The sequence below is a fragment of the Rhinolophus sinicus genome, chromosome 7, assembly GCF_057876585.1.
Source record: "Rhinolophus sinicus isolate RSI-liver-muscle chromosome 7, RSI-T2T, whole genome shotgun sequence".
NCBI lineage: Eukaryota > Metazoa > Chordata > Mammalia > Chiroptera > Rhinolophidae > Rhinolophus > Rhinolophus sinicus.
Window position 1 is genome coordinate 29,719,443 of NC_142507.1, and position 13,226 is coordinate 29,732,668.

Here is a 13,226-nt window from a genome sequence, read left to right on the forward strand (position 1 = left end):
ACCCCCCTAATCATGTGAGATGCTGGAACAGTGAAAGAAATGAAGAATAAAATAGCCAGCTTAGGCAATAGAGCAGACCAGAGGGGGAAGAATCAGAGACACTGAGGTAGAAATCTGGAAAAGATAGAGGTAGAAGACTAGAGAAACTTGAGAATGAAAAGAAATGAAAGAACTCTACAAGAAATTTCTGACTCCATCAGAAAGAACAAAATAAGAATAATGGGCATACGACAAGGAGAAGAAAGAAAGAAGGGAACAGAGACTATATTCAAACAAATAGTCGATGAGAACTTCCCAAACTTGTGGAAAGAATTGGATCCTCGAATCCAAGAAGCAAATAGAATACTTTGTTACCTCAATCCCAACAGATCTTCTACAAGGCACATTGTATTGAAGCTGTCTAAAATTAACGACAAAGAAAAAATCCTGAAGCCAGCCAGGGAAAAGAAGATGGTAACCTACAATGGAAAGCCCATTAGATTATCATCAGTCTTTTCAGAAGAAACTCTACAAGCCAGGAGGTAGTGGAATCAAATATTCAAACTATTGAAAGAGAGAAATTATGAGCCAAGAATAATATAACCAGCAAAGGTATCCTTTAGATATGAAGGGGAAATAAAGACATTTCCAAACATACAGAAGCTGAGGGAATTTTCTAACACATGACCTGCATTACAAGAAATACTAAAGGAGGCTATTTGACCTGAAACAAAAAACAGAAGAATGCAAAACCATGAATACTCTTACGAACACGTAGACAGAAGCAGAAAATGGCAACACCTGCATCAAATGCACTTAAACATATCATACAGGGTAACAAAGAAAAAAAATTAAGAAAACAAAAAAGGGGAAAAAGAAAACTTGCTACAGAAATGCAGAAATCAAATTAGAGCATAAATAGGGATAATTTTGACAACAAAAATAGGGGAGACAGAAAAGTTCTGAACCGGCAAAAGGGAATGGAGAAAGGAAGCATGCTGTGGAAAATGGAATACTCTAAATACGAAACTTTATTTTACATAAATTTAATGGTAACCACTCAAAAAAGAAAATCCAGAATTGAAATATATGACTTAAAGAAAAAAAGAAAAGAGAGAAAAATATCATAGAATACCACCGCACAAACAGCAACAAAAGGCAAATAAACAATGGAGACACCGTCCTACCAAAAAACAAAAGATAGAATGATAGGTAATCCTCATATATCAGTAGTCATCCTAAATGTAAGTGGACTGAACTCAGCAATAAAAAGGCACAGAGTAGCAGTTTGGATCGAAAAACCAAACCCAACGATATGCTGCCTCCAAGAGACATATATCAACTACAAGGACAAATACAGATTTAAAGTGAAAGAGTGGAAATTGACACTCCAAGCAAATGGTACTAAGATAGAAGCAGGTGTAGCGATACTGATATCAGACGAAATAGACTTCAGGATAAAAAAGGCAACAAGAGACAAAGATGGATATTTCATAATGATAAAGGGGGCTATGCAACAAGAAGACATAATAGTCATCAATATTTATGCCCCCAATCAGGGAGCACCAAAGTATACAAAGCAAGTACTAACAGAACTAAAAGGAGAATTTGACCAAAACACAATTATAGTAGGGGACCTAAATACATCATTGACAGCTATGCATAGATCATCCAAACAGAAAATAAATAAAGAAATAGCAGCCCTAAATGACACGTTAGATGAAATGGACATAATTGACATTTATAGAGCACTTCATCCTAGAACATCACTCTACACATTCCTTTTTTTTTTTTAATTCTTTTTTTATTAAATGTATTGGGTGACAATTGTTAGTAAAATTACATAGATTTCAGGTGTACAATTCTATATTACATCATCTATAAATCCCATTGTGTGTTCATCACCCAGAGTCAGTTCTCCTTCTATCACCATATATTCGATCCCCCTTACCCTCATCTCCCACCCCCCACCCACCGCCCCCCTTACCCTCTGGCAACCGCTAAACTATTGTCTGTGTCTATGAGTTTCTGGTGTACATGGAATGTTCTCAAGGATAGACCATGTATTGGGACATAAAACTAGCCTCACCAAATTGAAGAAGATTGAAATCATACCGAGCATATTATCTGATAACAAGGCTTTGAAATTGGATATCAACTAAAAAAAGAAAGCAGGAAAAACCACAAATATATGGAGAGTAAACAACATGCTTTGAAAGAATGACTCGGTCAAAGAAGAAATATGAGGAGAGATCAAAAGATACATAGGAACAAGTGAAAATGAAAATATATCCTACCAATATTATTGGGATGCAGCAAAAGCAGTTTTAAGATGGAATTTATATCATTACAGGCTCATCACCAGAAAGAAGAAAAAGCCCAAGTAAGCAACCTCACATTACACCTTGAAAAACTAGAAAAAGAAGAACAAATGAAACCCAAAGTCAGCAGAGGGAAGGAAATCATACCAAAAACAACAAAAGAACAAGACAAACAAATGAGAAACAGAAACTCATAGACACAGACAATAGTTTAGTGGTTGCCAGAGGGTAAGGGGGGCGGGGGGTGGGGGGTGGGAGATGAGGGTACGGGGGATCGAATATATGGTGATGGAATGAGAACTGACTCTGGGTGATGAACACACAATGGGATTTATAGATGATGTAATACAGAATTGTACACCTGAAATCTATGTAATTTTACTAACAATTGTCACCCCAATAAATTTAATAAAATAAAATTTAAAAACAAAAGATTAAAAAAAATCAGAGCAGAACTAAACAAAATAGAGAAGAAAAACACAATAGAAAAAATTAATGCAACAAAGAGCTGGTTCTTTGAAAAGATTAATAAAATTGACAAACTCTTGACTAGACTCACTAAGATAAAAAGAGAAAAGAAACGAATAACCAAAGTAGAAATGAAAGAGGGGAAGTTACCACGGATGTCACAGAAATACAAAGGATCATCCAAGAATACTATGAAAGACTATATGCTACCAAATTCAAAAACCTAGAAGAAATGGACAATTTCTAAGAAATATATAGCCTTCCTAGGCTGAATCATGAAGAACTGGAAATTCTAAACAAATCAATCAACAGTAAGGAATGTAAATCAGTCATCTGAATCTTTGCCAAAAGCAAAGGTTTGGACCAGATGGCTTTACTAGTGAATTCTACCAAACATTCAAAGAGGATCTTATACCTGGTCTACTCAAACTCTGCCAAAAAATTGAAGAAGAGACAATAGTCCCTACCTCATTTTATGAGGCCAACATTACCCTTATACCAAAATCTGATAAGGATAATACCAAAAGAGAAAATTATAGATGAACACAGATGCAAAAATCCTGAACAAAATTCTAGCAGATCAAATACAACAATGCATTAAAAGATTATACATCATGACCAAGTGGGGTTCATCCCAGGTGGACAAGGATGGTTCAACATATGCAAGTCAATCAAGGTGATACACACATAAACAAAATATAGGAGGTAAATCATATGATTATGTCAATAGAGGCAGAAAAAACACTAGACAACATACAACATCCACTTATGATTAAAATGCCTAATAAATGGGTATAGGAGGAAAATACCTTAACATAATAAAGGCCATATAAGAGGCACCCTCAGCTAAAATCATAATAATGGTGAAAAAGTGAAGCCCTTTGCTCTGTGTTCAGGAATAAGACAGTGTTCTTCCCTATCACCACTGCTTTTCAACATAGTATTGGAAGTTCTAGACAGAGCAATGAGACAAGAGAAAGCATTGAGGCAACCGAATTGGGAATGAAGAAGCTAAATTGTCACTTTTTGCAGATGACATGATGCTATATATAGAAAACCCTAAACAGTCCCCCAAAAAGCTACTAGAAACCATAAACAAATACAGCAAAGTTGCCGGCTACAAAATCAACACAAAAGTCCATTGCATTCATATATACTAACAATGAAATCTCAGAAAAAGAAGTAAAAAAAAAAAAAAAAAAAGAATTCCTTTGGCAATTGCAGCAAAAAGAATAAAATACCTAGGAATAAAGTTAACCAAGGATATGAATGACCTATACACTGAAACTAGAAGACATTTTTAAAAGAAATTTTAAAGGAGACACAAATAAATGGAAAGACATTCTGTGTTCAATTATTGGAAGAACCAACATAGTTAAAATGGCCATATTACCCAAAGCAATATACAGATTGAATGCAATCACCATCAATCCCAATGGCACTTTTCAAGAAATAGAACAAAAAAATCATTAGATTTGTATGGAACCATAAAAGACCCTGAATAGTCAAAGTTCCCAAGAAAATAATATAATGCTGGAGGTATGACACTCCCTGACTTCAGCTTGAACATCAGAGCAACAATAATCAAAACAGTATGATATTGGCAGAAAAATGGACACATAGACCATTCAAATACAATTGAAAACCCAGAAATAAACCCATATAAATATGGACAGATAATTTTTAACAAGGGAGTCAAAATACAAGGGAGAAACAAAGCCTCTTCAATAAATGGTGTTGGAAGAATTGGAAAGAATGAAACTAGACTGCTATATGTCACCATGTACCAAAATTAACTCAAAATGGATCAAATACCTAAACCTAAGACCTGAAACAATAAACTGCAGAGAAGAAAATATAGCTACTGAACTTATGGACCTTGGGTTCAAAGAGCATTTATGAATTTCACTCCAAAGGAAAGGGAAGTAAAAGCTAAAATAAATGAATGGGACTGTATCAAACTAAAAAGCTTCTGCACAGCCAAAGAAACCATCAACAAAATAAAGAGGCAACCAACTGAATGGGAGAAGATTTTTGCAAACAATTCCTGAATAGACATTTCTCAAAAGAGGCCAATAGACATGTGAAAAAATGCTCAACATCGTTAATCATCTGAGAAATGCAAATAAAAACCACAGTGAGCTATCACCTCATGCCAGTAAGAATGGCTATCATCAACAAGACAAATAATAACAAGTGTTGGAGAGACTGTGGAGAAAAAGGAACACTCATAGACTCTTAGTTGGAATGCAGATTTGTGCAGCTGCTCTGGAAGGCAGTGTGGAGGTTTCTCAAAAAGTTCAGAATAGAATTACCATATGACCTAGCAATTCCTCCTCTGGGTTTCTACCAGAAAAAAACAAAATCTGAAAACTTTTTCCGTAAAGATATATGTATTCCAATGTTCATTGCAGCTTTATTTACAGTGACCAAGACATGGAAACAACCAAAGTGTCCTTCGATAGATGATTGGATAAAGAGAATGTGGTGTACATATATACAATTGAATATTATTCTGTGATAAGAAAAGATGAAATAGTGCCATTTGTGACAACATGGATGGACCTTGAGGTTATTATGCTAAGTGAAATAAGTCAGACAGAGAAAGTCAAGAACAATATGACTTTACTCATAGGTGGGATATAAAACTGAAAGGAAAAAATGGGCAAGACAAGCAAACAAACAAAAACTCACAGACACAGACAACAGTTTAGTGGTTACCAGAGGGTAACGGGGGAGGAGTGGTGGTAGAAGAAGATAAAGGGAGTCAAATATATAGTGATAGAATGAGAACTGACTCTGGGTGGTGAATACACAATACACAATGCAATATATAGATGATGTATTATAGAATTATACACTTGAAACCTCTCTAAATTTTCTAACCAATGTCACCCCAATAAATTTAATAAAAAATTTTAAAAAGAAAGAAAAATATTGAGAATGGCAAGTGTAATTTAGTAGTGAAATAAATAATAGGATAGTAAATAAAATAAAAGTTGTTTCTTAAAGGATTTTGTGTCTTTTTTCACACCACTTACTAGTCATTTCCATCCAGTGATCAATATCTTTTTATAACATATACATAGTTTTTTCACTGTAGTATTCAGTTCAGATTGACAAATAAATTCCGTAGGAACTAACAATGGCTTCCTAAAATATTGAGTTGATAAAAATTCTAAGGTTTTCTTAGACCTCGGTGGAAAAAGTACCTTGATTGATTTTTTATGACTGTTATGATTTGTAATGATTGATTCGTTATTTATGGCTAAGGAATGGGAATGATAGAACTCATGCCATATGGTTGTAGATAATTAATGTAGCTTCTTTCAGAGAAAGTAATGCATTGATGTTTACCGAACAAAAGTGATGAATTTGTTTTTCAAACAAACTGATAGCTGTATTTTTTTAAATTTATTTTTTAAATTTATTGGGGTGACAATTGTTAGTAAAATTACATAGATTTCAGGTGTACAACTCTGTATTACATCATCTATAAATCCCATTCTGATAGCTGTATTTTTTCAGGTTACAGTTTCTTTTTTCCAAGTCTGTCTTGTAGACATTACAAATGATAATTGTGTTTTCTAGTAATTAAAGAAAAAGGTTTAAAAATCTTAGAAAAATTCATAATTTCTTTAGTTTTTATTTTTGGGGTATTAAACTTTTTCTACATAAACTTTTGGAATATGAATTTTAGATTGTAGCTTATTTTGAAATGTGTACTATGTTATCAAAGTCATAGCATCTTTTGTTAAGAACAGAACAGCTTAAGAAGATGGAAAAAAGGACAAATAATTTTGACATCACTGTTATTTTAAGATCTATTGCTAAAGATGTCAGTAGTTTAAGTCATTTATTTAATCAAATTTTAAAAAATTACTGAATATTACATATATTTTTTATATTTAACAACAGTACCCATGTTTCAGCAGCAATATGCTGGTAAATCTTTAACAAACAAGTCTTGGAGTGGATGTTATACTGTGGAGTGGTGAAGAAGCACTTATTTGTATCATTTGTCAATTGTTATGTTGTAAATAATTCTACATCTAATTTCAATTTACCAACATGCTATCATTAAATATGGAATTAAGAAGATATGAACAAAATTGACATTAAAAAGATGTCAAAAGAGTTGGTACTTGACTCCAACCTATTACTGCCTTCAAATAAATCATATACAATTTATTTTCTGAAACAGTTGTTTTTTAAATTATCTGCATAGGAACTCTTCAAATATTGAACTCCATGATACATTGCAAACATGATTAGTCTTACTAAAACTTATAATGTCTAACTTGGTAAGAAAATATCTAGTCATAGATAGATAGATAGATAGACAGACAGACAGACAGACAGACAGACAGATAGATAGATAGATATCAGAAGGACTATTCATTATAAATTTGTACCAAGTAGACAAATAGTTAACCAAGTTTACTATTTGCAAGTGCTGAAAAGGCTGCATGAAAAAGACAACCTGAACTTTTTGCCAACAATTCATGGCTCTTGCATCACGACAATGCACCAGCTCACAAGGCACTGTCTGTGAGGGAGTTTTCAGCCAGTAAACAAATAACTGTATTGACACACCCTCCCTACTCACCTGATCTGGCCCCCCATGACTTCTTTCTTTACCCAAAGATAAAGGAAATATTGAAATGAAGACCTTTTGAAGACATTCAGGACATCAAGGATAATATGATGACAGCTCTGATGGCCATTCCAGACAAAGAGTTCAAAATTATTTTGAAGGGTGGACTAGACACTGGCATAGGTGCATAGCTTCCCAAGGGGAGTACTTTGAAGGTGACTATAGTGATATTCAGCAATGCGGCATGTGGCACTTTGTCTAGGATGAGTTTTCGAACTTAATTGTCTGACTTCATATGTTCTGCTTACCTGTTTTTACATCTAAGCATTAGTTTTTAAAAATACACAATTTCCTTTATACTTCTCTTCAATGCTAATTGAGAAACAACCGTATTCTCACTTTGTTGTAACCACTATAAGGGAAAACCACGGACATTTTAAGTGGCAAAACTATTCAATTAGTTTTGGGGTTTTTTTTCAGAGAATTTTGTAAGTAATTAGACAATTGGAGTTTATTTGAGTGATTTTACTTACTAATGGTGGGGAAATCTTAGCTTACTAGATCTGCTCTGAGAACCTCATAACTCCTTCAAGATACCTCAGACATGGCCTGTTACTGCTTAGAAATGTCATTTTACACAAGAAAAGTCTGGCACTGAGGACATCAGTGAAAAAAAGGTCATGAACTCCTAAGTAAAAAAAATTGTTTTTCCCATTAGGTGCTTTCAGAGGCAGATTTATCATGTACAAATTGAAGCTTAATTTTCAGGGACCCTCACACAGATCTTTTACAAGGCCAAAAGACAAGCTCCATCAATGAATCTTTTCCTTAAAGTGTGACTCCAAAATTGTATAAGCTCTAGGTGCCATAAAACATGACTCTACCTCCAAACATATGTATGAAGGAAACAGTGTGATACTGTGGAAAGAGTACTATGCAGAATGTCTAGGGGTTTTGAATCTAGTCTGTTTGGCACTAACTTGCCAGGTATCCTTTTAAAATCATCTGACCTTGCTGAACTTTAGTCTATCTATCTGTGAAATTATATTAGTAATTAACCTGTCCCATTTTCTTCTCTGAGTTATGTAACAATTACCTGAAATAATATTTGAACAAAAAAACCCAGAGAGATTAGAATTAGTAATTAACTGAAAAATGTAGATTAAAGTGTTCAGAATTAGTCTTATTAAACATGAAGTCACTGTTATCTTCCCATTCTTCAACAAAATAGACAGCAGAAATCTCTAAAAATTTCCCCTAACTCAATCCGATGTTCCTCTTACAGAATTTTCACAGCCCTGCCCAAATGGAAAGCGCTCTTTAATCCTGGATTGCACTGGATTGAACTTTTTTGACTATTCTGGAATCTCCATGCTTGTTGAGGTATGTATATAGCTTGTGTTTGAACTGATTCCTTTCCTTTTCTTCAGTAACAGTGTTTTCACTATCTACTCTCTCAGCTCCGGGGTCTTGACTCTGCTTGTTTCAATATTTAGCTCACCCATTTTCTTCAAAAGACATAGGATTTATCCTTCCACTACTGTAGATTTATATTCAGGAGATCCCATCAAGCTTCTAGGTATGTGTATGTGTGGGGGCCAGATGTGGGGGAGTATTCACATGAGATAGAGAGAAGAGAACGTAGACTTAAGTTGTAAGCAGCATAGCATATGCTGGGTTTAAGGCTTCTAGAAAGAAGGGAAAAAAGTCCCCTCCATGAGCAAATGGCATTGATGGTGACAGGATGTTCTTTCTTACATCATTCCTGGGTATAGTTTGAGACCATACCATTCCTAATTTTAAACAGTGCCCACTGCAGGGGCTTTTCCCCATTTTTTGGATGATGATGCTTGCTTTTCTACCCCATGTCCTCCATGGGGTCTCCATGATTCTGGTATGCAAAAAATAAAACAGTTTTATTTCTTTAAAACTGACATGCTGGAATACTACTGTACCATAAGAAAAGGTGCAATCATGTCATTTGTGACAAAATGGATAAATCTTGAGATTATTATGCTAAGTGAAATAAGTCAGAAAGAAAAATTCAAGAACCATATGATTTCACTGATATGTGGGATATAAAACTAAAAGCAACAAAGGAACAAGAAAAACAAATAAAGAAACAAAAACTCATAGACACAGACAATAGTTTAGTGGTTACAAGAGAGTAATGGGGGAGGGAGGAGGTAGATGAGGGTAAGCAGGGTCAAATATACGGTGATGGAAGGAGAACTGACTCTGGTGGTGAATATGCAATGTGATATATAGATGAAGTATTATGGAGTTGTACACTTGAAACCTATGTAATTTTACTAACCATTGTCACCCCAATAGATTCCAATTAAAAAAAAAACTGACATGGCTCACAAGCCCCCATTCCCACAGATGGAAGAACACTCAATTTTGCCAATTCAAAAAAAATTCAGACACTTCTGGAATTTTTTCCTCCTATTTTTGAGTAAATACTAAATCAACAAAAACTGTGCCCCTTTCTTATTTCCATTTGTTCTCTACTTCAATGCCCTAAGCTTGGAGGGAGTGTCATGCGGATGGACAACACCTGTTCCTCACCTGTCCTCAGTCCTCCAGCAGCTTCTGCTGCATGGAACTCAGCTCACCTCCTTTTCTAGTATTTTTTTCCCCAAGGGATACACTTACACTGGCATCATAGAGTCTCCGCTAAGCCAAAAACTTCATCAAAACCTATGAACATTTCTGGAGCTCTTTCTTTGCATATCTCCCTCCTTTCCATTACTCCCTCGAATTTCACCCATCCAAAATTTCCTGAACTCCCCATGTAGTGTGCCTTTAATTTCTTGGTACTCACTATAAAAACTTTACACAATTTGGCATAGGGTTAAACCCCAATACTTTTCTTGCATTTACATCTAGACTGTAAATAGATAGTCCCTCTTCATTGGAGGGCTTCTTGTGCTTGACATTTTTATTTACTTTGTGTGGTCAAGGTCTAGAACAGTGCTGTTAAATTTCTGTACATAAGGATGATATGGGGTGCGCATTTGAAATGTGGTTTTCTGAGTCCTGGTTCTGGCCTAGGAAACATTTTAAACAACCATAGGTGATTCTGAGACACGTGGTTAAAGAATCAAATTTTGAGAAACACTAGACTAGGCTTGTTCTTTTACTGGGAAAAGGCAGCATATATACGTATATATACATATATACATAATTTTAAATTTGTTTCTGAATATGCTCTAATTTTTATAAGCTGTCCTCTCTAGATATTTCAAATAAGGACTTAGAGTTAGCAAAGAGGATGAAATGGTGACCTATTACCACTGAATTTACTATCTAAGGTTGAAAATTCAGAGGAATCCAAATATTCCACATACTGGGCATGTTGAAAAGGAGCTTTTTTTCATTCCTCTTAATGGTTTTAAAATACTACACAATGGAATACTTGAATAAGTCAACTAATGTATATTTTCAAAAAGTCAAAAAATTACATTTGCCCTTGGACTGGTGTTTTTTGTATGTATATACAAAGCCAGCAGTTTTATATCAGCTTTTTAAAAAATTTCCCTATTACTATTTGATTTATTACATCTGGTTACAGTAAATTATGATGTATGTTAAGAACATAGTTTTAGGTCAGAAACATGGTGGTGTCGAGGGTGCTCCTTAAAATCTCCTCTGGAAGTTACAACAAATAGAATAGCTATTATTTAACAACATAAATATGCAACATAAGCATGTCTGACAGATTGGCGCATTGAATCATCTGAATGTGGGCAAATTGGGGTGAACAAGGGAGGAGGGAAAGGGGAGGGGCAGAGATGCGGGCCACAGGACACAGCCTGGAGCTCACTGCAGTGCCAGGAGAGGGAAGGATTCAGGCTGCAGGTTCTCTTTCTGTGGTCCACAATCCTGCCTGAGGGATCAGTATACAATACCCTGAGGTTATTGCAATACTCTGCAGAGACCTCAGAGTATGGAAGGGTGAGAACTGCAGTTTAAGCCCTCATTGCCAGGCAGGAAAGAAAGACATGGAGCGTGGCCACCGCCCTCCATCCTCCCAGTGTTACAAGTGGCCTCCAGAAGAAACTGTAGCAGTGTCAGATTAAAGAGCAGAACATTTGCAGCCCTGAGAACTGGAGAGACAGTCCCAAAGTGGCATAAGCAGAGTGTGACTAATTCCAGTGACAGGGAAGGAACTGTAGGGGTGAGACAGCTGTGGTCTAAAAGTCACCATTGGGTGCAGGCACAAACACACCTGCCACCTCTCCTAGCCCATCGCACCCCCACCTTTCTGGTCTGATCCCTGTGGGAACAACTAGAGCTTCTGAGACACACAGCTCTGCATCTGGATGCAGGGGCAGCATTGGAGTTTCAAAGGCTCAGAACCCCATCACCCACCACATCCTTCTATGGGACAGTTCCCTGAAACCCAGGTGATCTGATCACAGAGGCAAAGCCCACCTCCCAGGAACCTACCATTGTGCAAGAAGCCACAATAGTGCAAAATAAAATAAAATGCTACAGTGCAAGAGAAAATAAAACATTCCAGAGACACCCACTGGAAAGCAAAAGAAAGCTCTCTTTATATCAACCTGCTGGAGAATCCACTCCTGTAGATGCTCAGGAAGAGAAATAATAATCCATTAATTGCCATGAATAACCAAGATAACAAGGCAGCTCAAAGAAAACGAAAAAATGTCCAGAGAATGAACTTAAAGACATGGAAATATGAAGCATAAATGACAGAGAATTCAAGATTGCAGTTTTGAAAAAACTCAATGAGATGCAAGAAAACTCAGATAGGCAGTATAATAAACTCAGAAATAAAATCAATGAACAAAATGAATATTTAACCAAAGAGATTGAAATAAAAATAATAAAAGTTCTGGAGCTGAAAAACTCAATAAGAAAGAGATGAAGAATAAAATACCTAGCTTAGGAAGCAGAGCTGACCACATAGAGGAAAGAATTAGTGATATCAAAGATAGAAATCTGGACATTACACAGATGGAAGAAGAGAGAGACTTGAGAGTTGTAAGAAATGAAAGAACTCTACAAGAACTTTCTGACTCCATTATAAAGAGCAACACAAGAATAATGGGCATACCAGAAGGAGTAACAAGGGAGAAAGGAACAGAGAGTATATTCAAATAAATAGTTGACGAGAACTTCCCAAAGTTGTGGGAAGAACTGGATCCTCAAATCCAAGAAGCAAATAGAACACCTAATTACCTCAATCCCAACAGGTCTTCTCCAAGATACATTGTACTGAAACTGTCCAAAATAAATGACAAAGAAGGAATTCTCAAGGAAGGCAGGGGGAAAAAGAAAACAGTAACTTATAAGAGAAGGCCCATTAGACTATCATCAAACTTTTCAGGAGAAACTCTACAAGCAAGGAGGAAGTGGAATCAAATATTCAAACTATTGAGAGAGAGAAATTATGAACTAAGAGTAGCATATCCAGCAAAGGTATCCTTTAGGTATAAAGGAGGAATAAAGAAGACATACAAGCTGAGGGAGTTTTCTAACATGCGACCTTCATTATGGGAAATACTGAAGGAGGTTATTCAACTGACACAAAAAAAAAAAAACCCACAAAAGAATAAAAAATCATGAGCAACATTACAAACTGAGAGACACAAGCAGGAAATGGCAACCCCTACAACAAATAGGGCACTATACATTTAAACATAATATAAAGGGTAAAGAAGATTTTTTTAAAAAGGAAAAAGAAACGAAAAAGACAACTTGCTACTGCAACTCAGAAATTAACTCACAGCTGAAGTAGGGATAAACTGTGTCAACAAAAACACAAAAGGGGAAAGAGTAAAGGTTTAAATCTGCAAGGGGCAATGGAGATAAGAAGAATGCTGAAGAAA

At 35.6% G+C, this 13,226-nt stretch overlaps 1 protein-coding gene across 1 annotated transcript in view; it reads left to right on the plus strand.

The window, feature by feature from the left end:
- Window positions 1–13,226, plus strand: part of SLC26A7 (solute carrier family 26 member 7) — a 263,341-nt gene that overhangs the window by 232,362 nt on the left and 17,753 nt on the right. Inside the window, exon 16 of the mRNA XM_088799743.1 lies at window positions 8,651–8,748. Within this exon, the coding sequence (XP_088655869.1) occupies window positions 8,651–8,748 (98 nt within the window). The remainder of the gene's footprint in view (window positions 1–8,650; window positions 8,749–13,226) is intronic.